This window comes from Ophidiomyces ophidiicola (genome assembly GCF_022830035.1).
Source record: "Ophidiomyces ophidiicola strain CBS 122913 chromosome Unknown scaffold_20, whole genome shotgun sequence".
In the NCBI taxonomy this organism is placed as follows: Eukaryota; Fungi; Ascomycota; class Eurotiomycetes; order Onygenales; family Onygenaceae; genus Ophidiomyces; species Ophidiomyces ophidiicola.
Window position 1 is genome coordinate 1 of NW_026054660.1, and position 25,509 is coordinate 25,509.

At 49.3% G+C, this 25,509-nt stretch overlaps 10 protein-coding genes across 10 annotated transcripts; 3 read left to right on the forward strand and 7 right to left on the reverse strand.

Moving 5' to 3' along the window:
- Nucleotides 1-1,110: 1,110 nt before the first annotated feature.
- LOZ57_004626 (uncharacterized protein) lies at nucleotides 1,111-2,949 on the reverse strand (the record flags this gene model as incomplete). The annotated part of the gene is made up of 4 exons (XM_049253667.1): nucleotides 1,111-1,316; nucleotides 1,376-2,306; nucleotides 2,359-2,456; nucleotides 2,535-2,949. The coding sequence occupies 4 exons, from the start codon at nucleotides 2,947-2,949 to the stop codon at nucleotides 1,111-1,113; spliced, it is 1,650 nt and encodes a 549-aa protein (XP_049107231.1).
- Nucleotides 2,950-3,198: 249 nt separating this feature from the next.
- CEM1 (Mitochondrial beta-keto-acyl synthase) lies at nucleotides 3,199-4,953 on the reverse strand (the record flags this gene model as incomplete). Its single annotated transcript, XM_049253668.1, has 8 exons — nucleotides 3,199-3,357; nucleotides 3,412-3,780; nucleotides 3,835-4,101; nucleotides 4,155-4,241; nucleotides 4,316-4,405; nucleotides 4,459-4,566; nucleotides 4,647-4,813; nucleotides 4,902-4,953. The coding sequence occupies 8 exons, from the start codon at nucleotides 4,951-4,953 to the stop codon at nucleotides 3,199-3,201; spliced, it is 1,299 nt and encodes a 432-aa protein (XP_049107232.1).
- A 316-nt stretch (nucleotides 4,954-5,269) lies between these two features.
- Nucleotides 5,270-6,579, forward strand: LOZ57_004628 (uncharacterized protein; the record flags this gene model as incomplete). Its single annotated transcript, XM_049253669.1, has 2 exons — nucleotides 5,270-5,407; nucleotides 5,539-6,579. The coding sequence occupies 2 exons, from the start codon at nucleotides 5,270-5,272 to the stop codon at nucleotides 6,577-6,579; spliced, it is 1,179 nt and encodes a 392-aa protein (XP_049107233.1).
- A 920-nt stretch (nucleotides 6,580-7,499) lies between these two features.
- On the reverse strand, nucleotides 7,500-8,346 carry cdc42 (GTPase Cdc42; the record flags this gene model as incomplete). The annotated part of the gene is made up of 4 exons (XM_049253670.1): nucleotides 7,500-7,565; nucleotides 7,639-8,017; nucleotides 8,106-8,225; nucleotides 8,327-8,346. 4 exons carry the CDS (start codon nucleotides 8,344-8,346, stop codon nucleotides 7,500-7,502), a joined length of 585 nt encoding a protein of 194 aa, XP_049107234.1.
- Nucleotides 8,347-10,634: 2,288 nt separating this feature from the next.
- On the reverse strand, nucleotides 10,635-11,246 carry LOZ57_004630 (uncharacterized protein; the record flags this gene model as incomplete). Its single annotated transcript, XM_049253671.1, has 1 exon — nucleotides 10,635-11,246. One exon carries the CDS (start codon nucleotides 11,244-11,246, stop codon nucleotides 10,635-10,637), a length of 612 nt encoding a protein of 203 aa, XP_049107235.1.
- An 847-nt stretch (nucleotides 11,247-12,093) lies between these two features.
- Nucleotides 12,094-13,940, forward strand: LOZ57_004631 (uncharacterized protein; the record flags this gene model as incomplete). Its single annotated transcript, XM_049253672.1, has 6 exons — nucleotides 12,094-12,277; nucleotides 12,330-12,860; nucleotides 12,914-13,132; nucleotides 13,188-13,462; nucleotides 13,529-13,701; nucleotides 13,772-13,940. The coding sequence occupies 6 exons, from the start codon at nucleotides 12,094-12,096 to the stop codon at nucleotides 13,938-13,940; spliced, it is 1,551 nt and encodes a 516-aa protein (XP_049107236.1).
- Nucleotides 13,941-14,466: 526 nt separating this feature from the next.
- LOZ57_004632 (uncharacterized protein) lies at nucleotides 14,467-16,587 on the reverse strand (the record flags this gene model as incomplete). Its single annotated transcript, XM_049253673.1, has 5 exons — nucleotides 14,467-14,577; nucleotides 14,641-15,302; nucleotides 15,350-16,084; nucleotides 16,147-16,277; nucleotides 16,328-16,587. The coding sequence occupies 5 exons, from the start codon at nucleotides 16,585-16,587 to the stop codon at nucleotides 14,467-14,469; spliced, it is 1,899 nt and encodes a 632-aa protein (XP_049107237.1).
- Nucleotides 16,588-17,560: 973 nt separating this feature from the next.
- On the reverse strand, nucleotides 17,561-18,166 carry LOZ57_004633 (uncharacterized protein; the record flags this gene model as incomplete). The annotated part of the gene is made up of 1 exon (XM_049253674.1): nucleotides 17,561-18,166. One exon carries the CDS (start codon nucleotides 18,164-18,166, stop codon nucleotides 17,561-17,563), a length of 606 nt encoding a protein of 201 aa, XP_049107238.1.
- A 458-nt stretch (nucleotides 18,167-18,624) lies between these two features.
- MDR5 (multidrug-resistance transporter mdr5) lies at nucleotides 18,625-22,933 on the reverse strand (the record flags this gene model as incomplete). The annotated part of the gene is made up of 8 exons (XM_049253675.1): nucleotides 18,625-19,478; nucleotides 19,535-21,095; nucleotides 21,148-21,574; nucleotides 21,628-22,247; nucleotides 22,311-22,347; nucleotides 22,409-22,518; nucleotides 22,598-22,675; nucleotides 22,727-22,933. The coding sequence occupies 8 exons, from the start codon at nucleotides 22,931-22,933 to the stop codon at nucleotides 18,625-18,627; spliced, it is 3,894 nt and encodes a 1,297-aa protein (XP_049107239.1).
- Nucleotides 22,934-23,630: 697 nt separating this feature from the next.
- On the forward strand, nucleotides 23,631-25,238 carry LOZ57_004635 (uncharacterized protein; the record flags this gene model as incomplete). The annotated part of the gene is made up of 1 exon (XM_049253676.1): nucleotides 23,631-25,238. One exon carries the CDS (start codon nucleotides 23,631-23,633, stop codon nucleotides 25,236-25,238), a length of 1,608 nt encoding a protein of 535 aa, XP_049107240.1.
- Nucleotides 25,239-25,509: the final 271 nt, after the last annotated feature.

Here is a 25,509-nt window from a genome sequence, read left to right on the forward strand (position 1 = left end):
TTTTACAGTCAGTTTAATTTAAATAAATATATTAATATATTGTATTTAAAAATATTACAATTATTAAGTTTCTGAATATTTAAACTTTGATGATGATCTTCATAAAATTTGTAATGAGCTGGAAGGCGGTGAGTGAGGTGGTGAGATAGGGCTTTACCCTAGCTTTTCTTATTTTTCATTGTTTCCTTCTGGCCATTCTGGTATGCCGTAGCTAAGCCTCCCCAGGATTCCCCACTATCGATCACGATTAATGATGAAAAAAGCCAATCTCAAGAAAACAAGGATCCGCGTCAATATCGGGTACGTAGAAGCAGATGCATGGTGCTTAATGTTTTCTGACAATCCTCTCCAGATAGGGCTATGAGCCGGAACGTCGTTCCCCAAAAAGCCCATGCCTACGGAGGTAGCAGAGGATGCGACTGATTTTCCAAGCCAAAAAGAGCTTATAGAAGTCGAGTCCACCCTGGGCCTTGTCTGCATACAGCAATTTTAGGCGTGCGGCTCTTAATACCTCTAATAAGTCCGCAGGATGCACATACATCGCCACAGTGCAACATAGAGCGTTATAATCAGTCTAGCAAACGGCCTCCTCCCTCACCTATCTATTCTAGGCAGTCAGGGCGAGCCGGCAGAAGGCGGCTCTACCAGATAGAGAAGCAATATGGTGCAAGCAACCTAGTAATTTAAGTAGAGGTGGATGGACCATTTTTACCAACAGCTCCTCTATCTCTACCACAATGTCTCAAGTCCTATTTTACTACCCAAGTTTTTCGCCCCCAGTGCCCATACTATACTCGAGAAGGCCCACCCTCTTAGTCGCCGAAACATCCTCCTCCGTAAGTCTACCGGCCGCCGAATTTTAAATGGTCAAGAGAAACTGAACCTCCCGGTGTATGATATGGATGGGTATATAAAGGGGCTTTCTCATCTCCATTTGTACTTTAAGTTCTCACTCACTGACTATTTTAATATATTTTAAAATTGAATTATACCTTTCGTGTTCACTATGACACCCCCTTATAGACCAGTGAGGCCTTATGCATCTAGTAAATGATAATTAGATAATGTGTAACTACTTCGCATATATCTACAAGGCGCCTATCAAAAAGGCTACTTGTTTTGCATTTGCGCAAAGTACTTTTCCCAGCCGATCTCGCGCATCTTAACCCCCTTCATGTCTAGGTTTTCATCCTTCGCGACTTTTGCATACGCTTCAACTTTCCTCCGTAAACTATCATCATGGGCCCCGAGTATGCGAACAGCCAGTAGTGCTGCATTTATACTATTGTTAATACCCACAGTTGCAACTGGAACTCCTGCATTCAAAGGGTCAATAAGTAAACTATGCGACCAGGAAGATAGGTAAACTACACACCTCGAGGCATCTGTACAATGCTGTATAGACTATCAACGCCATCTAGGGCACTGCCCTTTACTGGTACGCCAATAACAGGCAGGGATGTATGAGCAGCTGCCATGCCGGGAAGGTGAGCAGCTCCGCCCGCGGCGGCGATGATAACCTTAATACCGCGCGATGCGGCTGTAGAAGCATACTCAGCCATATAATCAGGGGTGCGATGGGCAGACGTGATATCGACCTCTAGTTTGATATTAAAATACTCCTCAAGCAATTTGAGGCCCGGAACTAGTGTCTTCAAATCACTGTCCGACCCCATAACCACACCAACGGTCGGCCGGGGCGTTGATAAGATATTTGTCTTTGCGCCATCGCCATCTGCAAGCTGAATAAGAGGTTGAATAAGCTCCTCAGCTTCGCGCATTGTGGGAGCCGTGACTGTAACATGCCCCATTTTGCGTCCTGGCCTGCCAGCACCTTTTCCATAAAGATGAACTCCTGAATTCGGTATGGATAAAGCGGACTCTGCGATTTTTAAGTGTGCATCGGGAGTAGACCCGCCTAATATATTCAGCATAATCGCGGGCTGACGGAGTTCGAGGCTTTTCGCAGGGATCGGAAGATCCAATATCGCCCGCAAATGAGCGTCAAATTGAGATACGGCGCATGCTTCAATAGTATAATGTCCAGAATTATGAACGCGACTAGCAAGTTCACAAAGTAGTATCGAGTGGTCTTCTAGGAGGAACATTTCGACGCCAAAGACGCCTTTTCCATCAAATGCGGCAACTGCATCTCGCGCAATCTTCTGGGCCGCCCTATTAATATCATCTGAAACGTTTCTCGCCGGAGCGTAGACAAGCTTGCATATCGAATTCTCCTGCACTGTCTCAACGGTAGGGTATGACAAGACGGCATCTTTTGTCTTCACGACTATGACAGCCAGTTCCTATTTAGGAAGTGAGCTCAGGCTTCATAGTCGCCATATGACTCTCGCATACCATTACAAAACTTGCCCATTTCTCTGCATAAAGGGGCCGACCGTTCAGCGCCTCCAATGCTGCTGGTATGTCCTCCCTAGACTTCACAGCAAAGTTGCCTAAGTCCCGTATTTAGCTACAAATTTCCCAAAACGTAATGAAATAAGAATTTTAGAACGAAGTAGCTGGTCCCTCACCTCGGCCATCGTAAGCCCCAGTTTTCGATTTTAGCATTAAGGGAAAACCAAGCTCCTCTCCAATTGAGCTCAGTTCTTCTGCTGTGCCATTTTTTAACTCCCGGTACTCCGCCTGCGGAATCCCAAATTTGGCTAAATGTTCTTTCTGTGCGAACTTATCTTGAATAATCCGGATACTGTTCCAGCTCGGTTGGACATCAACCAATGACTCGACCTCTTCCAGCGCATATGTATCAACATGCTCAATTTCAGCAGTCAACACGTCACTATTTTCGGCCAGCTTGCGTACGGAGTCACGGTCCATAAAAGAGCCGGTGACATGGTTATCATTCCAAGAGATCTGTTTTGCGGGGGCTTTCTCCGCATCTAGGATGTTCATTTGCACATTTAGTCGGTTGGCGGATTCCATTAACATTCTCCCCAGCTGCCCGCCCCCCAAAACACCCACTTTTCTGGAGCACGCCATTTGAAAAGCGTCCAAATAGATATATTTGCTTGCTACCTAGTTGTGCTACAATCACACAAGAAAAATCATACAAACATAATATTGCCAAGACGCTAGGTAACATATTATTCCGATGCCGGTAAAAATGTCGGAAATTGACGTATTCGAGTGTGTAAGTTACTGGAAGGAATAGCGGGGTAACCATTAATCCGAAGGTGCTCAAAATTTGGCAAAGCATAAACTCGCATTGGTACCGCCAAAGCCAAAACTGTTCGTAAGCACAGCATCCACACGTCGGTCTTGTGCTACGTTCGGTACATAATTGCAGCGGAAGTCATCGGTGGTATCTTCGAGATTGATCGTTGGTGGCAATATTTGCTACAAAAGCTGTGTTAGCTACTATGCTATCAGAGGAAAGCATTGGGTTCCTACCTCGTGGATCGTAAGGATAGAAAATATTGCTTCGATAGCACCAGCACCACCCAAAAGGTGCCCTATGGCACCTTTGGTGCTACTAACATTGATATCCGATTCTTTTTCCTTACCATCGGACCCGAGGAACAGCTGTGTAATCGCAGCGTTTTCTGCCGCGTCTCCAATCACAGTAGACGTGCTATGTGCGTTGATGTAGTCAATCTTACCTGGAGGTAAACCGGCATTTTTCAAAGCACGTCTCATGGCCAGTACAGCCCCTTTGCCTCCTTCCTGCGGTGCCGTCATGTGGTACGCATCGGCAGAGCACCCGTAGCCTTTCAACTCCGCATATATCCGCGCACCACGGGATTTCGCGTGTTGCAACTCCTAGAAATGGTTAGAAGGTAGAGAAGCAAATAGACTAGGGGGAGTTGAGCAGACCTCGAGGACAAGTATAGCAGCCCCTTCGCCCACTACGAAACCTTGACGGTCTTTGTCGAATGGGCGAGACGCCTTTTCAGGCCGGTCATTGAAACCGGTGGCTAAACTGCGAGCCCTGGCAAAACCACCGATCGTAAGAGGGTGAATACAGGATTCTGCACTTCCAGCGACCATGACATGCGCATCTCCATATAGTATGAAGCGGGCGGCATCACCTATTGAATGAGCACCAGTAGTGCATGCAGTCGTGACTGCATGATTCGGGCCCTGAGAGAATTAGTCTGGCACTCCTCAGAGAGAAATAAGAGACGGTGTGTTACCATGAAGCCATATTTCATTGAGAGATGCCCAGCGCCCAGATTGGTGAGGGACTTTGGTACAAATAAGGGCGGAATTTTCCTATATCCCTACATTGTAATATGCCAGTGTTAGCAATATCGATGTTTTAGGGGATAAAACAGATATAAGCATTGAGGCACACCTTGCCACCACCAGATAAATTTCCTGCATACGCAAGAGAAGTGTTGTATATTTCTTCGAGGTTTCCTACCCCGGAGCCCAGGCATACACCCTATAGCATGAATTAGGCAAAAGGTTATATGACAACAGCTTGCCAGATCATACTGTCATTTCCTTAGCATCTTCTGCCTCAGGCTTCCAGCCGGCATCACTGAGAGCTTCCTCAGTGGCTGCCAGTGCATACTGAGTGAATAATGCTGTCTTTCTTTCTTCCTATAGCGAGCGATACCGGAATATCAGCGGTGAAATCGCCGGATTTCGGCAGCGCACTTTTTCATTTTCAAGCAACTCACATCACGGGTAACCCATTCAGATGAAGTCCAGCCACCAAACTGCTTTGGCCCTCGGGGCACAACAGCGGCAACTTGACATGGTATTTCTGCAAACCCCGGATGTCTGTCTTTCACAGAGACGATACCACACTGGCCGTCCAACAGACGTTTCCAGGTGTGGCGAACACCTGGATGTTCAGCTCAGTCAGTCTTATCAAGCTAACAGACGCAAATCCCCAGGCGATACTGGGGAGTACACCATTGACCCCCGCTTACCGGTTCCTAAGGGAGTCACAGCGCCCAGTCCCGTAACCACCACGCGTCGCATTACATCAAATTTAGCGCATAGGGGAGTTCAGGTACAGCAAAAAACCAACGGCGATCCGCAAACACGCGCAAAGTCATCTCGAACTTCTCATAGTAACTCCAGCGAATGGGTATCCTTCTCCGTGCTTGGGGCGAGTAGTTAGCTCCAATCAGACCTCAGATAATCTCGAGCTGTTCGGAGAAGACAAGAATCCGCGGCGTTTTGTTTCCCCGGCAATCGCACCGAACCGGCAATCTCACTCGTGGCCTGCATTGGCGCCCCGACCAGCCTCGTGTCACAGCATTTCACTGTGCCAGGCTTTTGGACAACGGAGAATATGATTCTACATCTACAGAGTGTCTTCCTTGCTTTATCGGCCTATCTGCAATTCGCCGATTGCCATCAGAACCACGAAGACGGCCAACGTCCAATTGATTCCAGCGCCGCAGCGTCACTCGCGAAGTGGGAACAGGAAGTAAGCAAAACCTGCAATCAATCCCTAGCTTGGGGCGTATTATCCTCAAAAATAATTCACATCCCTGCAGCTATATGTAGTTGTTTGCTCTGTCGCCGCTAAATACCTATTGACACACACGCCTCGTTCAGTGGGCATTCGCAGGCATTTCCACCTTTGCCCATCTCAAACATGTAAAGTGCCTCGTCGAGCCCGATGAGCTCTTTGATATTGCCATCATCGGAGCGCCGTTCGACACAGCCGTTTCGTATAGGCCGGGCGCTCGTTTTGGCCCGCGGGCCATTCGCGCCGCCAGCGCCCGCCAGATGCCAGGGCTTGGGTTCAACCACCGGGCAGGAATTAATCCGTATATGAGCTGGGCGCGGATTCTGGATTGTGGCGACATTCCCGTCGTGCCATTCGACAACAGCGTCGCGGAACGGCAAATGTACGAAGCGTTCCTGGAGCTCGGGAAGCGGCCAACGCCAAAGAAGGGTAAGGCCAAGCTCGTTACGCTGGGCGGCGACCATAGCGTCGCACTTCCGGCGCTGCGTGCGCTATACAAGATCTATGGTCGCCCGATCACAGTGGTGCATTTCGATGCGCACCTCGATACGTGGAATCCCTTGCGGTATTCCTCCGTCTGGGCCTCCGAGCAGTCCCGTTTCACGCACGGCAGCTTTTTCCATACAGCTAGTGTCGAGGGCATCATCTCAAATACCAGCTCAGTTCATGCGGGGCTCCGAACTCGTCTCACGGGTACGGATGATGGGGACTATACAAACCCGGGGCCGGAGCAGGGGTTTTTGCGGATCCATGCCGATGACATTGATGACATTGGCGCCAAAGGGGTTATCGAGACCATTATTTCTCGTGTTGGCTTATCCCCGAATGAGCCTGTATATCTAAGCCTTGATATTGACGTTCTTGATCCTAGCATCGCTCCAGGAACAGGCACGCCGGAGCCGGGTGGTTGGACGACCCGAGAATTGATTAGAATCCTTCGTGGCATTGAGAATTTGAATCTCGTAGGGGCCGATATAGTGGAGGTTTCGCCTAGTTACGACGGCCAAGCCGAAGGCACGGCACTTGCCGCTGCCCAAGTGGTGTATGAATTGTTGTCCAGTATGGTGAAGCTGGAGCTCAAAGCGGCTACTGGACAGGAGCATCAGAACAACCGTGATGAGTTGTGATGCACGTCTTACAAACAGTTGGCTAGCCCTCTCATCCATATACTATACTCCGTATATACTGTCGTAGATACCCAAGTTAGTGCTACATACCAGGATCGAAGCTGAATTGATATGATTTACGAAGCAAAGGATTTTAAACGGGACTAGATGTTAGTAACTGAGTTGCTCAACGAAGTGAAAGATGGGGCACAATATCCCAGTTGTAGCAGATACGAGGTCAAACACTGCCTTAGTCACAGTCAAGTATGTCACTAGAAAGAAACAAGCACACTTGCTTCTGTGGGGACTCTAGGCAGGAAACAAGGAATATGTACGGGATAGAAGAATACCGAGAAATTACCACCATTGCACACAGTATGAACCTTGTAGGAAAGCATTCAAATTCAAGCTTTTCATAGAGATCATGTGGTAGCTTGTTTGATATAGAAGAGCTGGGGGGAAAACGGTTAGACACTAGGATGAGTAGGGCAATCTAGGAAACTTATTAAATGGAATCAATTCATCAATCTGCCTTGGTAGCCTGTGATTTTTGTCTCGTCAATCACAATAATAGCTGAAATAAACGGGACAAAAGCGAACACAGGGCCAGGGGTGGGTGGAAGAGGGAGGGCAACAGGATGAATTGCACAGGGCGGGGGAAAAACACGAAGAGGAAAAACACACAATCCCATCCCGATTAAAAGATTCGCCATTTCACACGCCTTCCTTAAAAAAAATCCCCTTCATAATGCCATCATCACATTGTCTTTGTGTGCTTTGGTGGACACGACAGAAGTTATATATGACTGTCCAGTTCAATCCAGGTTGCGAGGGCATGCTCGATGGCGCAATAAAACAAGGAATAAGCTAATCTAGGAGTATCTGGAAGGGAAGATCGCTATACTTTGCCAGAACGCCGTCGCATAATGTAAATTTAAACATTACAAGATCTTGCAGACGCGAGACTTCTTGCGGGTGCTTGGAGGCTCCAAGGCGGCAACAATAGCCTGACGGAAGGCGAGGTGGTTAGTAGCTGTATCACGAAGCTGGGGGTGTGGGAGAGTAGGGAGGGAGTGTTACCTCGTCAAAAACATCCTTCAGCTTGTACTGGGTGAGGGCAGAGCACTCGACGTACTTGACCGCGCCCAGTTCTCTCGCCATCCGCTCGCCATCATCTTTGCGGACGGGGACCATCTTCTGCTTCGACAGCTTTTCGCGCACCGCGGCGTCATCGCGCAGATCGGTCTGGGTGCCGACGATCAAGCACGGCACGCCCGGGCAGTGATGGCGGACCTCCGGAAACCATTTCTCTCGCACGTTCTCAAAAGAAGCCGGAGACGTGACGGAGAAGCAGACGAGGAAGACATCGGTCTGCGGATAGGACAGCGGGCGGAGGCGGTCGTAATCTTCCTGTCCAGCGGTATCAAAAAGACCCAGAGTGTAGGGCTCGTCTCCAATCCTAAATTGCCAGCTATGTTAGGCCGGTATTCCCAGCACGCATGGGCAGTCGTTCTGTGGGAGGCAGAAGAGGGGGCGGCGTAACTCACATTACCGTAACAGCATAGTTATCGAAGACCGTGGGGACGTATTCGGAAGGGAACTTGTTCGTGGTGTATGAAATTAATAGACAGGTCTTGCCAACCGCTCCGTCGCCGACGACAACGCACCTGGAGAGGCGAGGGAGGGTTGTTAGCTAGCAGCCCAAGAGGAAGGGTGATGATGTCGTTGCGACAGGTGAGCCTGCCGTGCAGGGAACCACCTCACTTACTTGATCGTAGCAACAACCATTGTGGCAGCAGACGAGAATCACACCTGTGAAGATTTGGATGGTCCCTTTTTTTTTGAGGCACGGCTGGGAACGACGGGAAGCGGGCGTGAACAAGGATGCTCAACGGCGGCGGCTGGAGACGACAAACGCTGCAAAGTGGCTGGCAGCAGACGACGACGGCGACGACCACGACCCCGACGAGCAGGATACGGCAGTGAATCGCAGGTGAGGCGGTAAGACGGCGGGCAGGGGAGTTCCGTCAACACGACCTGAGTTGGCGCCGGTGACACAGCCAGAAAGTGACGGCGGATTCAGGGCGAGAGCGGAGCGAAACGAGGGAGCAGAAGAGGAGCTGGGCGGTAGGCTTGCCGGTCAACACACACATACGCACATAGCACGACACAGCACAGCACAGCGCAAGCCACGACAGAAGAGCAGGACAGGACAGGACAGGACGGGGCAGGGCAGGACAGACGGGCAACCTACGACGGGGAGGCGAGGTGGGCGGCGGGCGACGCAGCAGAACGCGCGCTCAGGGACCAGCGAGACCCTGGCGAGTTGCCTGCGGACGGACAGGCGGGTATTGGGCAGAGCAGCGCAGCGCAGCGGAGCGGGCAGAGGGCGGCGGGCACGATGTTTCACGCAGCAAGCAGTGAATTCGTATCGACTTGATCTGGGCTGATTCTGCTGGTGGTTTGAGACGGGCGGGCGAGCGAGCGACCAGCGCGAAAAAGCCAAAAGGGGGCGTAACCCCAACCCAACCAGCGCCCACAAGCTGCCCGCCAGCACCACCACCACCACCACCCGCAGCCCGCGCGGCCGAGGGTTCTCCGCATCGCTGCCTCAGACTGCCTGCCGCCGCCGCTGCCCGCCGTTTCTGATCTGTCTGGGGCTGCTGTCCGCCAGCGAACGTCCCGGCCCGCGATACTATCCGCGGCTGCTGTTGCTGCTGCTCCCGCCCGGTGGCTTTTTCCTGCTAGTGAGTTGGCTAGCTAGCTAGCTATGCTATCTACTCTATGGGTGAGACGCTGTCGTGGAGCCCGTCTCATGACAGCGTGCGCTGCGCCGTCTCCCGATGATCGCCTGCGTGCGAGGGTGCGCCGCGATGCCAGGTGAATCCTAGCCTGAAACGCCGCCCGGATGATGACAGCCTCGCCCGCTAACTAACTAACTCTCCAGCGGAGACGCTGCAGAGGATCCTCTCTCCAAGCCAATCGCCGGCGACAGCACGCTCCCAAGACGTGTTTCGACGCCTCGTCGCTGTGCAGACCTCACGGTGGGCGAACCGCTGGCGCGCTGCTTGCTCGCCCGCCGGCCTGCCAGCCTGTCAATTTCGCGCAGTTTCGTCCGAATCCATGTCCCTTGGTATGTGACAGACTGAGCCTCTCCAGCAGCCTAGTTCGATGTTTGAAATGCGGAGAATACCTCGCTCGAAATTGCCAGGAATAATGGGCACCCGTCCTAGCATGCTATGGCCGGAAGCGCTGCCAACGCCTCCAGCACTGGTGCGTCAGGTGCATCAGGCATCGAAATGTTCATGCATTGCCGCGCGCTTTGCCGCCTTGCCACGACATACATACGTACATACCCACAATTGTATTATATGGCTCGCGGGGGCTATGCGTGGATATCCATCTGTATATAGCTTTGTTCTTCGCCGTCTCTGAGAGTCTGCACCGGCTGCAAAAAGGGTAAAATATAGAATAACACCACTCCAAAGGCCTGGACTGACGAGGTCTTGCGGTGTGAGGTCAAAAACTGCGCAAATGACGCTGACAGTGCGTGCCGATGGGTCCTGAGCCCCCTATCGATAAGGAATGCCATGGCTTCAGAACAGCTGGCACTTCTCGACCGTTTCATCTGCGCAGTGTTTGCATGGTTTCAACCCCCAGTTTGAGCACCCGGGTGGGGATTTTGTCGAATACCTACTGGAACCTGTTCATCGCGTGTATATCCCGTACACAAGCACTGATATCAGCTGTGCCTAGGCAGCAGGTATGTGGCCGGGATACGTTGTCGGCGGAAGTTTACCATACGCGTGGGTGCGCGGCATCATTTCCACCCTTGCAGAGCGGTGCGTGAGTAGAAAAGAAACGTTGCCCGTCCAATTGAGGTAAGGATCAGCTACTCTCTGTCAAATGGTATCGAGGACGGTCTAGCTTCGGCCGACTGTAGGATTATGAGCACTCCGAGGTGAAAGAAACTCAGCTCATGTCATTTTCTCTACAGGCGAAGAGTGAAACAGCGCGATACTGTGGGAAAAGAAAAATCGTACGATAGCTAGGAATTGAAAAAATAAAATGAGAATCTAGACTCCAGCAGCTTCCCCAGCGGCCTTAAGCAACTCCTCCCCTGCCTTATCCCATTCCTTGTCCGATCTGCGGGCGTACTCAATCGAAGCAAAGCCTGTAACGACGATCATGTCGAAATTGTCAAGAGCGCAAGGTTCCTGAACCAGCAATATGAATTTATCCTTCCGGCGCGACAAAAAAGACGACTGTTTCTCGAACCGAGCTATCACGCGCTTGTGCTGGTCGACCAATTTTATGTTGCTTGTGAGCATGCTGCCATCCTCTTTCCACTGCAGCTTTCCCAGTGGTGACTCGAATTTTCGCCCGCACGCAAGTGGATCCGAGCGCTTCATTGTGATATCTACTGGCCTTGGTTCTGCCTTTAGCGAGACATCGATCTTGGAGGATAGGCTGTGAAAGGTCGCGCTGCCGACAACGACGTCTTGTGGGTGTTGTTGGTATGGCTCCTGGTAAGGGTGCCGATGGCGAGTCACTGTGACATGCGGTTTCGACTTTCGTGATGTCTCTATGGAATAGAGCCGCGTGGTCTTATCGGTATCAAAAATGTGATAGACGGGGCCTAAGGCTGCTTTTGCCTTGTCGACAAAAAACACCCGGTTTGGGTCCATAGAGTCGAATCGACCTGGAAACAAGAAACCGCAATTAAGGTACAACGAAGAAATTTGTTAGTCAAGTCAATTGCGTGGAATGTTCTAACTCAGCTCGTAAGCTGGATATCTCCCGAGGAAATTCATCTTTCAAGGCGGCTGGCCGTCCTTTATCAGCATTCCAGGGTTTGTCTAAACGTAGAATGTTTCCAGAAATAGTCCTTCGTGGACAAATCAAAACTGGCATTGCGCCTCGCGGATATAAGCGAGCTGCCACTGAGTCCAGCTCACCTCGTGTCGATCTGACAGCACCGTTGTCCGTTCAGCTCACACCTGTTCATTGATAAATCACAGCCTCTTACGAGGACGCACAAATACGGCTAGCGTGGATTTGTCATTCTATGTGGCGCTAAGCCTCTTCCAGCCTCTAATCTTGGCAAATCTTCCCATAGTGCGCCTTACCGGATTGGGTTATCTCTGGGTTTGCTGCGAAATTCAACATCGACCGCCTTTTGGTTGCGCGAAACCTTTCAAATCCATGTGAAACGCTGCAGATACTCTTCTTTCCCCGCAGTTTTTCTTTGTCGATGCTGCGAGGGGCCCGCCCGAAGCTTGGACGCCTCGTAATTTACGACGGCCTGTCGGCCCTTTAGGACCCCGGCACCCGCCTTTCTACTGGGTGAACAAATGCAACCATTCTCGGGGAACCGTGGCCGGAGAGCCCAGACAACATACAAGGTTGGCGCCTTGTCGCTAGTTGATCCAGTACTGTTGAAGATATATTTAATATCTGCACCATCATCATATCTGTGTCGACATCTGTCCTTGCGTTCATTATTCATTTGGGCTAGCAGGACGTGTCCTTACGATGGGTCTACTAGCTAACCTAATACCCCTTCTTCCTTCCGCATGGAAGTTGATTGGAATTTCATTTGCTATTTGGATTCTCATTGATGTTTGTCGGGGAGTTTTCCGTGTGTTCACCTCTCCTTTCCCAGGGCCAAGAATTGCCAAATTCACTGTCTTATATATGAGATGGCAGCAGTTGAAAGGTAGCTAGACTTCATGGGCTTACAGCTGCGCTTGTTCTGATGCATTTTGTAGGAAGAGAATTCCTTCATTATCACCTATTGCACCAAAAATACGGCCCTATTGTGCAACTTAGTCCCGATGAGATTTCATTCTGCCATGCAGATGCTTTGTCACAGATATATGCTGGCCCACGAGGTTTGGATGCAGGCGATGCCTTGTCTGCTTTCAAGAGCTACGGCTCAGAAAACCTTGTAACCACTCTTGACGCTGATCGGCATGCGGCTCGCAGGAAGATGGTCATTGGCCATTATTCCAACTCCATCGCCATAAGCCCGGGCGTTCAGGCAGTCTTCAAAAAGTATATTGACACGTTCATGCAGATAATCGAGGAAAAGGCCAGTTCTTCGCCCTCTAGAACTGTGGAAATATCTTCTTGGTTGAGGTGGCTGTCAGCGGACATCATTCTTCATCAGATTTACGGAGAGTCAAATCACCCCAATCTTCTAATGAGTGAGGCATCGAGAGAAGACTTCAAGGGGTTACTTATGACTGCTCTGGATTTTGTTCTAGGCCCTATTGCCTTGTTGATAACATTGTTTCCAAGTTAGCACTGTCCCTTTCGTATGAAAAGATAAGCTATATTAACATCTTTGCAGAATTTGCCACTTTATTACAAGCAATAAATGGTCCTGACAAGATTGGGATGTACGGGATGAGACAAGTCGAGGCTGCGTTGTCTGATACATCTGATAATAAGGAGGAGATAACCACACATCTCAAACTCCTCTCTTCTCGCCTTAAGAAAGACGGGCCGACTACACTTCTACCGAGCAAGAATTATATCGCCAGTGATTGTCTTGATCACTTTATTGCTGGTTCGCTTTAGCCTTTTGCCTTAGAATATCGATGATTCACTAAAATTTCTCGAAGGTTATTTTTCTCCAGCCGATCTCTTCTCCGCCCTAATATGGGAACTTTCCCTTCCTTGGAACAAAGTGCATCAAGATAAACTCCGGCAGGAGCTGCACGAAGCAGGAATCTCGACTGGAATACATCCGGATATCCTAGTACTTCAGAAGCTACCTTATTTGAACAACGTATTGCGCGAACTACTTCGGGTCCATACTCCCATTCCGATAGGTTTACCTCGCAAGGTGAAGAGAGGCCAAAATGTAGTAGTTCTAGGGGCAAAAATACCACCTGGAGTAAGGCTAACTATTCCGCCCCAGATTTCACCTCCGTGTTTCAGACCTAAATGTAACCCTAAATAGACAACGATACACGCTCAAGCCTACTCCATCCATCGTGATCCGCAAGTATTTCCAGGTCCAGACAAATGGAACCCAGAACGTTGGAATATTCCAACCGCATCTCCAGAATTCCGAGAGATGCAGAAGATGTTTTGGCCGTTCGGCTCCGGGGCAAGAATGTGCTCAGGCATGAAGTAAGTCACTATTTTTCGCGAGGATATCCAATATTAGATGTCCCTTTCTCTCTAACGCGTTCTTTGATAGTATTGCATGGGCAGAACTTCGACTTGTCACAGCAAGAATATATAGCACCTATGAAACAAAACTGGACGATATATTCCTTAACACAAACGGGAATTTAATCCCTGAGTTCAAGAGAAAAGATTATTACCCATCAAAATTAACAGAGCCCATCAGGTTCTTGGAAATCTAATGGAGCGCAGGATGGCACGTCAGATTGTAACATACTTCACTCCTTAAAAGCTCTCCACTCTAGACGAGTACTATACAGCAAAGTATTCCCCTCATTAATGGACTTCGAGGGAAATCTTATCCCAGGGTCTTCATAAGTAACATACTTGAACAAGAATTTCCATTCCAGAACCGTAAATACTTATACAAACACGCCAGGAATAATTATCTACAAATAACCAAGGAACGCCGCAAGACAAAACGATAACCTATAACCCGAGGCCCGTCTAGGTTTATAAAAGATAAGAATTTGTAGGAGCAAGATTTCACGCTTCATTATATGCAAATCGTGAGGAAATCGTGTCGTAATATGACGTAAATCAGAAATATATGTGTGTGTGTATGTAGGATATCCTGTCACCATATGAAGAAGTAGAGTATTGCAGAATAGATGTACCTCTGGTGTTGCCAAGTATTGAAGGTGTCAGAGATTTGGAGTTCAATAATGAACCAATGAGTAGATGGCAGTGACTTGTTAGCTATTGAGATCATTGCCGTGAATTCGGTCTTGATAGTCCAGGAATAGCACGGCTACCAGCGTCAAATTCATCTTCCACATCAGGGTGGCCGATGATCTTGCCTCTGGTTTTCTGGATCATCTGGGAGGTGTTATTAGTATAGAGGCGAATAGAGGAATATTAAAACTAGGAACGGTAGCATACCATGTCAAGTCTGTAATCCTTCATCATCAGACTAAGTGGGATCAACGGGATGGTCACGAAAACCGCGATTTTCAAAAGAGTTCCCATTGTTTCTTCGTACGACCGATTTATGGCAATACGTGTTGGGGATCCCATAGGATATGAAAGCGCCTTGGTCAACTGCCCAAATATCGCATCCGCATCTTTTTGGCTCTCAGGAGGGAGATAGTTATGAAGTTTCTTTGGAATAGAATGTGTCCACACAGCGCCTGAGATGGCTGAGCCAACGGCGCCTCCCATTTCAAGAGCTGTCAAGAACATAGCTGTAGCGGCGGCCACTTCTTGATGACTCGCGGAGGCTTGGACGCCCAGTTGTACTGGAACGTTCACAAGACCGCCTCCAAAGCCAATAATTGTTTGAATGACAAGAGTTTGAATAACACTGCTCCCTTCGTTGTGGGTGAATAGCATCAGAATGAGCCCGCCAATATAGACAAAACAGCCACCTGTAACAAAAGGGCGATATCGTCCAGTATATTTAATGAAGAATGAGATTATAACCGCAGAGACCGTAGATGTAAAGGCGAAAGTTTGGGTCACACGGCCAGCGGTGACAACAGATTGACCTTGAACAACCTGAAGATAAGAGTAGAGGTAAGGCTGCACGGAGAAGTAGAAAGCCACTATTTACTATTAGTAAAATGGGATGTCAAGGTAAGAATGAGCTTACTGAAGTAGAAAAATGCAAAAGCACATCCAGCAAGCGCCGTTCGCTGCCTAAGAAGTTTCAATGAAAGCAGTGGGTGAGGTGCCAGTCGGTTTGAAGTCTCCCAGAAAGGAAACAAGACCAAACATGCACATCCAATAACCATCATGCTGATGATACTTCCATTCTGCCATGTATTTTTTGCATTGGCGGCCAAGGTCAATGGTACCAAAATGAGGATGAGCGAAGCAGAGAGTAGAACCAGACCAAAAAGATCCAGTTCGTACCACGCACTACGAAGCATACTTTTAAGCCCCTTCCCTTTCCAAGATCTGGGCTCTATGAGATGAAGTTTGCGCGCTTTTCTCTGATTAAGCCATAGAGTCATAGCTAAGGGGAAGAAGGCTGCAGGCAGCAGTATCACCCACATTCCATAGCCCCAGCGCCAATTTAACTCGCGAAGCATGAATTCAGCGATCATAGGCCCGATCCATACTGTGACCAAAAAGGGTAGGTCGGGAAGACTAGCAAATAATGCACGATTGAGCAAATCACTGCTGTCCGCAATAAAGACCTGTTGGAGTATCTGTAGACCTGTCGAACCGGCGGAATAGAATATCTGTGCAGAAGCATATGTCTGGACATTCTTCGATGCTGCCATTTGTGCGTAACCTAGAACGAATATAAAAACGCTGATACAAAACGCTTCAAATCGACCGAAAACGTCTGCAACTTTTGCCATTGGAGGCTTGATAACGGCTGAAAAGAACGTTAGATAAAAATTTTTACTAAGGGTTTGGGAATAAATGAAGGGTTCAGACCGTTGATGACATTTTGAACGACCAATACAGTAGATATTAAAGAATGCTTGCTAAAGGAGCTTGTTGCGTATGGGGACAGTGACATCACAGTTTGACCCTCAAGCGAGGTGCAAAATGCCATCAAAAAAATACTATTTCTGTTAGCTGGGTAGTCGGGAAAGGCGAGTGCTTAATATCCCACCCCAAATATGCTATAATCAAAGATTTCTGAGTCCAAGTCCGGCTAATAGCTTCAATCTTACGGACACCTTCTTGCACATCGGTATTTAGCGACGCGGACGACGACGTCATAGGGTCGCCGAACATAGGTTCATCTTCAAGCACCTCTCTTGGTTCCACGACCAAAAGACCTTCGGTTTCGTCATTATTTCCATGCCTTCGATACTCCGAGTCGAATGCTCCATAATTCGTCGGGCTCGGTGAGCGACGTTCGTGGCCCATGACTTAAACGGGGCACGGGATCTTAGCGGAGGGGATTATCAGCCGCTGGAAGGCGGTTTGCGGTCGTACAGAGACGGGAGTTTGTTAACATCGAATTTATTCGCTTGTTCGACCAGTGTTCGATGGAAACGTAGTGTTCAGGAGGCGCAGGACTCGAAAAGGCTTGACGGAGTGTGAAAACGAACAGCCAAGTCGGCAGAAGTAGCCAACTACCGGGGGGAGAAAAGGTAGTTAGTTCTCTTGGGCTGGGTTGAGTAACGTAACCACAACTGTCGTGAAACAGTCGATGGTTGCCAGATTACTGGGTGGGTTGATGGGGATTTCAATGCAAGGGAAAACTTGACAAGTTTAGCAGGTTTGGTTTTCGAGGGGCAAAGTTTGAAGCAGTGACTCTTCCAGCAAAAGCAAATATAACGGCTGTGATGCGCCAGCCGGTCAGGGGACTGATTCGTCGAAAGACTTGGTTGACTGATACATAGGTGGCTGATCGTCCTATATCGTAAGCGAGCTCTTGGTTTTTCGGCGCCCTGCGGAAGCGACCAGAGCGCGCCAACCCGCAGCAGGGCCGACAGGGTAAGGATACTGTTATGGTTAGAGCCCGGCCAGGGTCTCGCGCACGGCAGCATGCGTGTCCAAGGGCGGCGGATATCGACAGCGGGTGGATGAGCGAAACGCGGAGAACTCGATGCGGGAAAGCGCGTGGAGTCATGCGGCTTGGCAGATGATCAGATATGATAAGATCAGTGGCGTGATCGGGGGCGGTGATTGGCCGCAGCGCGGGGTTGGCGCGTGACCGCCAAACCTTAACGGGAAACGCTCGGCAAAAGTCGGATCTGATAAGGCTCGGGCAGCCGACAGCGAAGAAGCCGACAAGGAAACAGGCGACTCGAGATAGAAATATGCTGTCTTCTAGGTACAGAGTCTACCGCTGCTTAACACTGCTTGTCGCGGCTTGGTGCTGCTTGGTTGCTGCCTACGCGGCTGTGACTTCAAGCTCGAAATCCCGGAACGTCACTTCCAGCTCTCCGCCCTCCTTGCCCGGCCGACATGCATACATCCCCACCCAGCACTCTACGCCTTGCTCCTCCGCAAACGCCCAAGTCAGCTCGCGCATCGGAATCCTCGCCTCGCCGTCTTCGCATTGCTCGATCGAGTAGACCCAAAGCACGCCTTTGTCCTTCACCATCTCGAGGATCGCTTCGCGCCCATCGCCCGGAACCGGCGCCAGACTCCAGTCTGCCCAGTTATCCTTCCCCACGGTGCTCAGGTATGGCTTGCCATTGACGAACTCGATCCCGGTTTTTATCCACTTTCGGGCGTCGTCGCGGTGAAGGATCATCACGAGGCCGCCTTGGTCGTAAAGCGTGCTCCATTGGGCACTAACGCGGACCCGAGCACGTTGGAACCGCGACAGTGGCAGGGCTTTGTAGACTGTAGGTGCGTTGGATCGCACGGTTGCCGGAGGCTTAGCCCAGAGATCGGTGCAGGGCGGTGCCTTGAGCACGAAGCCTTTCTTCAGATCAGCGTCGTTGGGTGGCGCCTGGGTGGTGTTCTCCGTGTCAAACTCGAGGTCTGCCATTTTCGGAAGCTGGGAAATCTGCCAGGATATGCCGTTCAGGAAGATGGACGGCGCGTGCAAGAAAGTTGCAACAAATAAGACAGATCTAATTTGCCGAAACCTGTCCCGGCTGGAACGTGTTATGGGTCGAGGCCTTGGGGTTCTCGAGCCCCGCGCGCGAAGGATTCGCAGCCTTGACTCAGCCGCCAACAACCAAGAAACCATGCACGAGCATTCAAGAATTGCTTGTCAGCCGACCCTTCCCAGCCTCCCAAAGGCAGCGTCTATCTAGAGTATCTTTACTATACATAGAGTGGACTGTACAGAGTATAACGCTCAACCAACCGCGCACAAGAAAGACGAAGCAATGTCCGCTCCAGCAACGCCAATTATTTTATTAAGAAGAAAACAGGTGTAGAAGCGAAACCCCCGGGAAACTCCGTATATTATGGATCATCATGCGGGACGGTGGATAAAATTTATGCCTCTCTGTCCAAACTCTGCGCCTGGCACATCTCGTAATACCTGCCCTTCATTCTCAAGAGTTCTTGGTGCGTACCCCGCTCCACAATCCGGCCCGCGTCGAGCACGAATATAGCATCACAGTCTTGTACTGTGCTAAGACGATGCGCCACTGCGATCGTCGTCCTACCTTTCTTGGCTGTCTCCAGCGCCGCCTGGACGATGCGCTCACTCTCCGTGTCCAAGGCACTGGTAGCCTCGTCGAGAAACAAGAACCCAGGATGCCGTAAGAGGGCTCGGGCAACAGCGAGGCGCTGTCTTTGGCCTCCGCTGAAGGTCAGCCCGCGGGAGCCTGATTCAGTATTGTAGCCATCAGGAAGAGACTGGATAAAGTCGTGAATGTTTGCGTCCTTGCAAGCTGCTATAATGTCATCATCTGTGACAGGACCTGAGTGGACTCCAAGTGCGACGTTCTCTCGAACCGAGCCTTGGTAGAGAGTAGTCTCTTGAGAAACCAGGCCTGCGCTTTCTCGATATTCCCTGACGTCGATTGCAGAAATCGATTGCCCATGGATGAGAATCTCTCCCGACGATATATCGTAGAACCTTTCAAGTAGCGCCATGATTGTGGTCTTGCCACACCCTGAGGCCCCAACAAGACCAACATTCTGTCCACGATAGATTTTGAGGTTGATCTTGCGAAGTACTGGATGATTTGGTCGGCTAGGGTAGTGAAATGATACGTCCTTGAATTCGATCGCAACGTCCGAGTCATCTTTGGCCAGAGGGACACCTTTCGAGTCATTGATTGGTGCAGTTTGTTGTCGGAGGTGTAAGATCTGGTTTGCAGCAGCATGAGCCTTGGTTGTATCTAAAATTCATCAGCCGATCGATTTGGATATAATATGAGCTGGAAAAAAAACTTACTCAGTGTAAATCCAAAGAGAAACCCGGCAGCATGCCCACCAAAAATGATTGCCACAAAAACAACAAAAAAACTCTCAGCGCCGAATTCACCGTATGTCAGAAGACGCCCACCGTACCAAAAGGCCAATGCCATTGCTGCTTGGTCAATACTGTCGGAGAGACCAAAAAATATCATACTGATAACGGTATGTTTGTAAGACCTTGAAACAGGTCCCCTCAGACGTTCACCGTAGCTGTCGTACACCTTCGATTCCAAGGTGAGAGAAGAAACTGTGCGAATGGCTCCGACAGCTTCGGCTGCGAATCGAGCACTTTCAAGATACATTTTTGCGTTTCTGTCCTGACTTTTCATCTCCATTCGCATACGCGTGAATCCCGATAAAAACAAAGGCGGAAGGCAGCCAAACAGAGCGACGAGAGCCAGCTTCCACTGAGTAGCGAGAGCAAGAATTGTGCAAGATACGAGATTCACAAGAACAATAACGATCAGTCCAATGTTGGATGATATCAAGTCTTGCAGAGCTTGAGGGTCCGTAGAGAGTCGTGCTGTAAGACTTCCAGAGGAGTTTTCGGGGAGATCGAAAAAGCCGATATCCTGCGATAACATAGCCCCAAAGTATTCACTGCGATAGAAGCGCGATACGTGGAAAGCGGCAACAGTCAAGAAAAATCCGACAGAGGCGTATGAGAAGAGAACGCCAATAGCCAGAACCAAAAACATAAGGGCCCAAAAGTTCACCCGATCTTTTAACATCTCCAAGGGAAGCTGGAATATGGTTACAATCTTCGAGAAGAGAACGGCCTGTGCAGGAAAGGCGCCGCCTCCACAAACAGATGCTATACCACCGAAAGTGAAATAGACCCAGTAACGGCGTTGCTCATAGAATATTTTGACCAAGCATCGGAAAAGTGACATTTTTCTAGACACGTCGGGCGTCTCCTCCACAACCTCACTAACTGCATGACTGCGGGCAGATTTTGAAGTGGCTATTTTTTCTAGATCAGTTGACTTGGGATCTTCGACACTAGGATCGGTATCCGAAGAGTCGTCGTCGACAATTGTGGAGAGACTTTGGGCATTAACGAGATTCCAGTATGCGCCATGTGCCTCCAAAAGGCCTTCATGTGTCCCTTGCTCAATAACTTCACCCTTGTTCATTACAACAATGTTATCTGCCTTTTTGACCGTTGAAAGTTTGTGTGCAATCAATATTGTGGTGCGAGTTCGTGATACTCTATCAAGGGCGGCTTGGACAACGGCTTCGGCTCGAGGGTCAAGGGCAGAAGTAGCCTCGTCAAGAAGCAAGATTGGTGGATTCGAAATGATACTGCGTGCGATGGCAACTCTTTGTCTTTGGCCTCCACTTAGCAGGCTTCCTCGTTCACCAACGACGGTATCATATCCTTTGGGAAATGTCTGTATGAATTCGTCTGCATTTGCCTCAATGCAGGCTTCTCTCACAAGTTTTCTCTTCTCCGGCTCAGCGTACTTGTCCATCTCGGTTCCATGCAGGCCATGGACGATGTTATTATAAATAGTGTCGTTAAAAAGAACAGGCTCCTAGTCTCGTGTGAGTGTGGATAAAAAAAGCATTGAAGGTCTATTGAATTACCTGCTGCACCAGTCCAATCTGACTTCGTAGCCATACCACATTTAAATCTTTGATATTGTGTCCGTCAAGCTGTATTATGCCTTCTGCAGGGTCGTACCATCGTTCCAGAAGCCCAACAATAGTGCTCTTACCACTTCCACTTGCGCCAACTAGAGCTGTAACTTTTCTAGCGGGAATTTTGAGAGCAACGTTGTTGAGTACTTGAATGGTAGGTCTTGCAGGGTACGAAAACGACACACCAGACAATTCGAGTTCGCCATTGACTTGCTCTGGTTTCAACCCTTCTTGGCTCATAGAATCAATCGCAGGAACTCTAGCAATCATTTTCAACACATCGTTGGCGGCTGCTCCGGCTTTTGTGAAATCGCCTATCGTGGGGGATATCATTGTAAGAGAGGAAGTACCAAGTGCGACAGAAAATAGGACCCTGTAAAGAGGATTAGAATAGTCAATCCCACAGTAAGTCCAGATATCACTTACGTGAGAATTTCCCCGCCAGACCCAATCTGACCCTTAGTGATGAGCTTAACACCATACCAAAAGGCAAGAGAGTATGCGCAATACATAATAAAGAATTCCGAGCTGTACTGAACGCCAAGAACTGGCCCCTTTTTCACTCCGTACCCTTTTGCTGCGTCTAAATGTTCATCGTACTTCTTTCGAAGCTTTCCAGCAGCGCCGAAAGCGGTGACCACCCGAATACTTCCTAGTGTTTCTTCCACAAGACCACCTGCTTTCGAATAGATATCCAATACCTTAGCTTCTAATTTGGCGTCCAGCACTACTGTTATTCCCACAAGTGTCACGGCGGTTGGGATGGAGGTCGCCACCGGCAGGGTTAGTCTCCAGCTTTGGGTAAACGCAACAACAAAGGCCGCAATGAGCATGGCGAAGCCTTGCACTGCGGTCCCAACCTTTTCCGAGAGCCCATTTTGAATAAGGTTTGCATTGTTAGATATTCGAGTCGCGACTGAACCCGGAGTGTATGTGTCGAAGTATGCCATATCTTGCCTGAGGATCGCCTTCACGTACTCTAACCGAAGACGGCGTACACTACGAATGGCTGTGATCGTAAAGCAGTTGGTGTGGATGTAAACCGCCTATGATTGAATGTTAGAGGATATGAACCAAAGCGTAAACTATAGCACCAAGGGTTAACGAACAAAGAATTTCGCAATAAAGAGGTATACCAAATAGAGACTACAATATACGCCAGTCAGTTGCAGAAACAGCCAGCAGCAAATTCAGGAGGAATACGCACGCATTCTTCGAAATTGACCTCCGAAGCTGCTCTGGCGAGACAGTACCTTTTCCATAATCATTAAATTCGTCGACGAATTTACCAAAAACAATAGTCATTAACGGAAGAGTCTGAGTTGAACACAAACCAGTAAGGGGTTCGAAAGTCAGAAGTTATTCCTCCAAATAATTATCAGATCTGCGCACATACCGTTCCAGAACCAATTGCTGCAAGAAATCCGCAGGTACGAAGCACAATATCGATGGGAGTACACCAGGTCCACAGTTTCTATGCCTCGTTAACGGATAATGTCATGAATTGGCCGGGGAATAGTCTAACCAGAAAAGCCCCAAAGCCACCCGAGGACTCATCGTCCTCTTTGCCCTTCCCATCTTTACTTGTTGTCTCAACATCAAGAATAGTATCACGCGCTACATCAGCTGCTGTTACACTGGTTCCAGTGTTTTGCGTCTTCTCCTCGCATGAAAGTTGATTTTTATCCAGCACCTCAGGCTGTATTTGCAGCTGTCGCTCGTTCGAGCTCATCCTGAAAGGGAGGCGCACTAAGTCGCGACCCTATGTATGTACAGAGTATGTGCGCGAAGGAACAGGAACTCCAGGTGTAAAAAGTGGAGCCACAGTCTAGGCTATCGCATTGGAAATAAGTATATAAGAAAACCGTAGAAGAAAGATAAATTCGAAGAAAATGCGGATAGAGACTCTAGAGATATATACGTACAAGAGAAAAGACCCAAGGAAACCGATGTGACGGCTTCCTCAGCCAGACATAAAAGAAAGACGGAAGGCAAACTTAAGCTCTTTCACAGAGCTCATTTTGCAATTTTATTCGGGACCCAAGACAGGCGGACCCATGTGTTAGCGGCCATCCCTGGAGCTCGGCGGCCCAGTGTCAACACGATTCTGCCTAGGGGCGAAACTGACGGTCTGGGCAAATGAGTCAACATGAGCAACATTTAAACCTCCGGGCCCCGAGGCCTCCAGACGCCCTGTGCCGAGCGAAGAAGGGGTGCCACTCAACCCCCGAAATCCCGCATCGACTTCGTCTTGTGTGGAGATTTCTCAGTTGGCGTTTGCCGCGCTGCTTCACGTGGCAATCTTTGTTTGCTGGGTTTGCACGCGGCTCGGCGGCCGCCGGAGCGCGTAAAGCCGCGCTGCAGACCGTGAGACACGCTCTCATCCTGTATCAAGTCAAGGAACGCGGCTTTCGCGGTTCGATGCCGCAATGGCTCCGCGGCTTCTGCATCCCGACGAGTACGAGCTCGTGTCCCGGTCGTCCCTGGATTCCCGAGACAGTTTCGACCTGGACGCCGCAGATTTCGAAGCTCAATCCTTGACCAGCCCAAGCTACCCAAAACAGAGAACCTCGCTACTCAATCGCATTTTCCTTTCCGTCCCCTTTCTTCGCCATCAACGCCTCTTCCGCAACCGCAGAATCCAGTCAAAATTAAGCTTAAAGAAGTCCCGACGGTTATGTCACCCTTGCAGGTATCGTCGCTTGTGCTTTGCTCTACACTGCCTCTTCGCAATCCTAGGCATCCTTATTCTATTCACACCTATCTTCCGCCCTTCCTATACGCAAAGGCCATCCCATTATAATATTCTTCGAGACAGTATCCTAGGCTCCTCGAACCACGGCCGCGGTAATCCACGCAACGAAAAGGTCTTCATCGCTGCAAGCATATATGACCGTGACGGAAAACTTGCGCGTGGCCAGTGGGGCAAGAACGTCCTAGATCTAATTGACATTCTGGGACCAGATAACACGTATTTAAGCGTGTATGAGAATGATTCCGGGGATGACTCCTTGATCGCACTCCGTGAAATGGAAAAGAAGGTTCCGTGTAACCACTCAATGATATACGAACCCCATCTGGATTTGAAGCATGTTCAGCATATAGCCCTTCCAGGTTCTTCCGAACGCGTGAAACGGATTGCTTTCCTGGCAGAAGTGCGTAATCGTGCCTTGCGCCCCCTTGATGAACCAGACCAGGTGAGGTTCGATAAACTGCTTTATTTAAATGATGTCTTTTTCAACCCAGTAGATGCTGCGCAGCTTCTTTTTTCCACGAATGCCAATGATGACGGGAAGGCCCAATATCGCGCGGCGTGCGCTGTGGATTTTATTAACGCCTTCAAATTCTACGATACCTTTGCCGCCCGAGATTTAGAGGGTTACTCTACTGGAGTTCCTTTCTACCCTTGGTTCTCTACAGCTGGTAAAGGTGAAAGTCGTCGTGATATATTAGAACAACGAGATGCTGTTCGGGTTAGAAGCTGCTGGGGTGGCATGGTTGCATTCGATGCATCGTTTTTTCAAGCAGTATCGTCACCGTCTCTTAGTGCTTCACATAGTGGTAAGAGCGACGTGCGCACCCAAGCGTTTCATCCGGTCCGATTTAGAGCGGAAACAGATCCTTACTGGGATGCGAGCGAATGCTGCCTAATACATGCCGATATTCAAATCCCACCACACAAATCCAAGGAGCCCACTAGTACCGGAATTTATATGAACCCTTACATCCGCGTTGCATACGACACATCCACTCTCTCTTGGTTAAGCTTTACTAGAAGGTTTGAAAGGCTCTATTCTTTGCCTCATAATATTCTGAACCATCTTGTTGGCATGCCATGGTACAATCCTCGCCGTGAAGAACGGGGAGGCAACAAGGTTGAGCAAAAGGTCTGGGACCCTAAAGGCAAGTCCTACAACAAAGTGATCCGAACTGCAGGAACAGGCGGCTTCTGCGGACGCCGCGCTTTGCAGGTGATGATCACCAATCCTAAGAAGGGGCAAAAGAACTGGGAAATGCTACCAGTACCATCTGAGTAAACGGTGTTCTCTCTCTCGCCGGTCTACTTTCAGCCGGTTGTGTTATATTCGGAGTTTCATGGCAGTTGGGCTTTATATGATACCATTTAGAGTGTTTCCATTGCATCCAGAGCCTTATTTGCGGTCATTATGATGCCATATATGAGAGCAAGCGTAGCAACTTTGTTCCCTTAAAGTCATATCCAACCAGAATATGGCAATTTTTATATGTTTTCTCCTATTATTTAAGGGCATATATAGCCTTTGTTGGACCTCCCGGCTCCAAACCTAT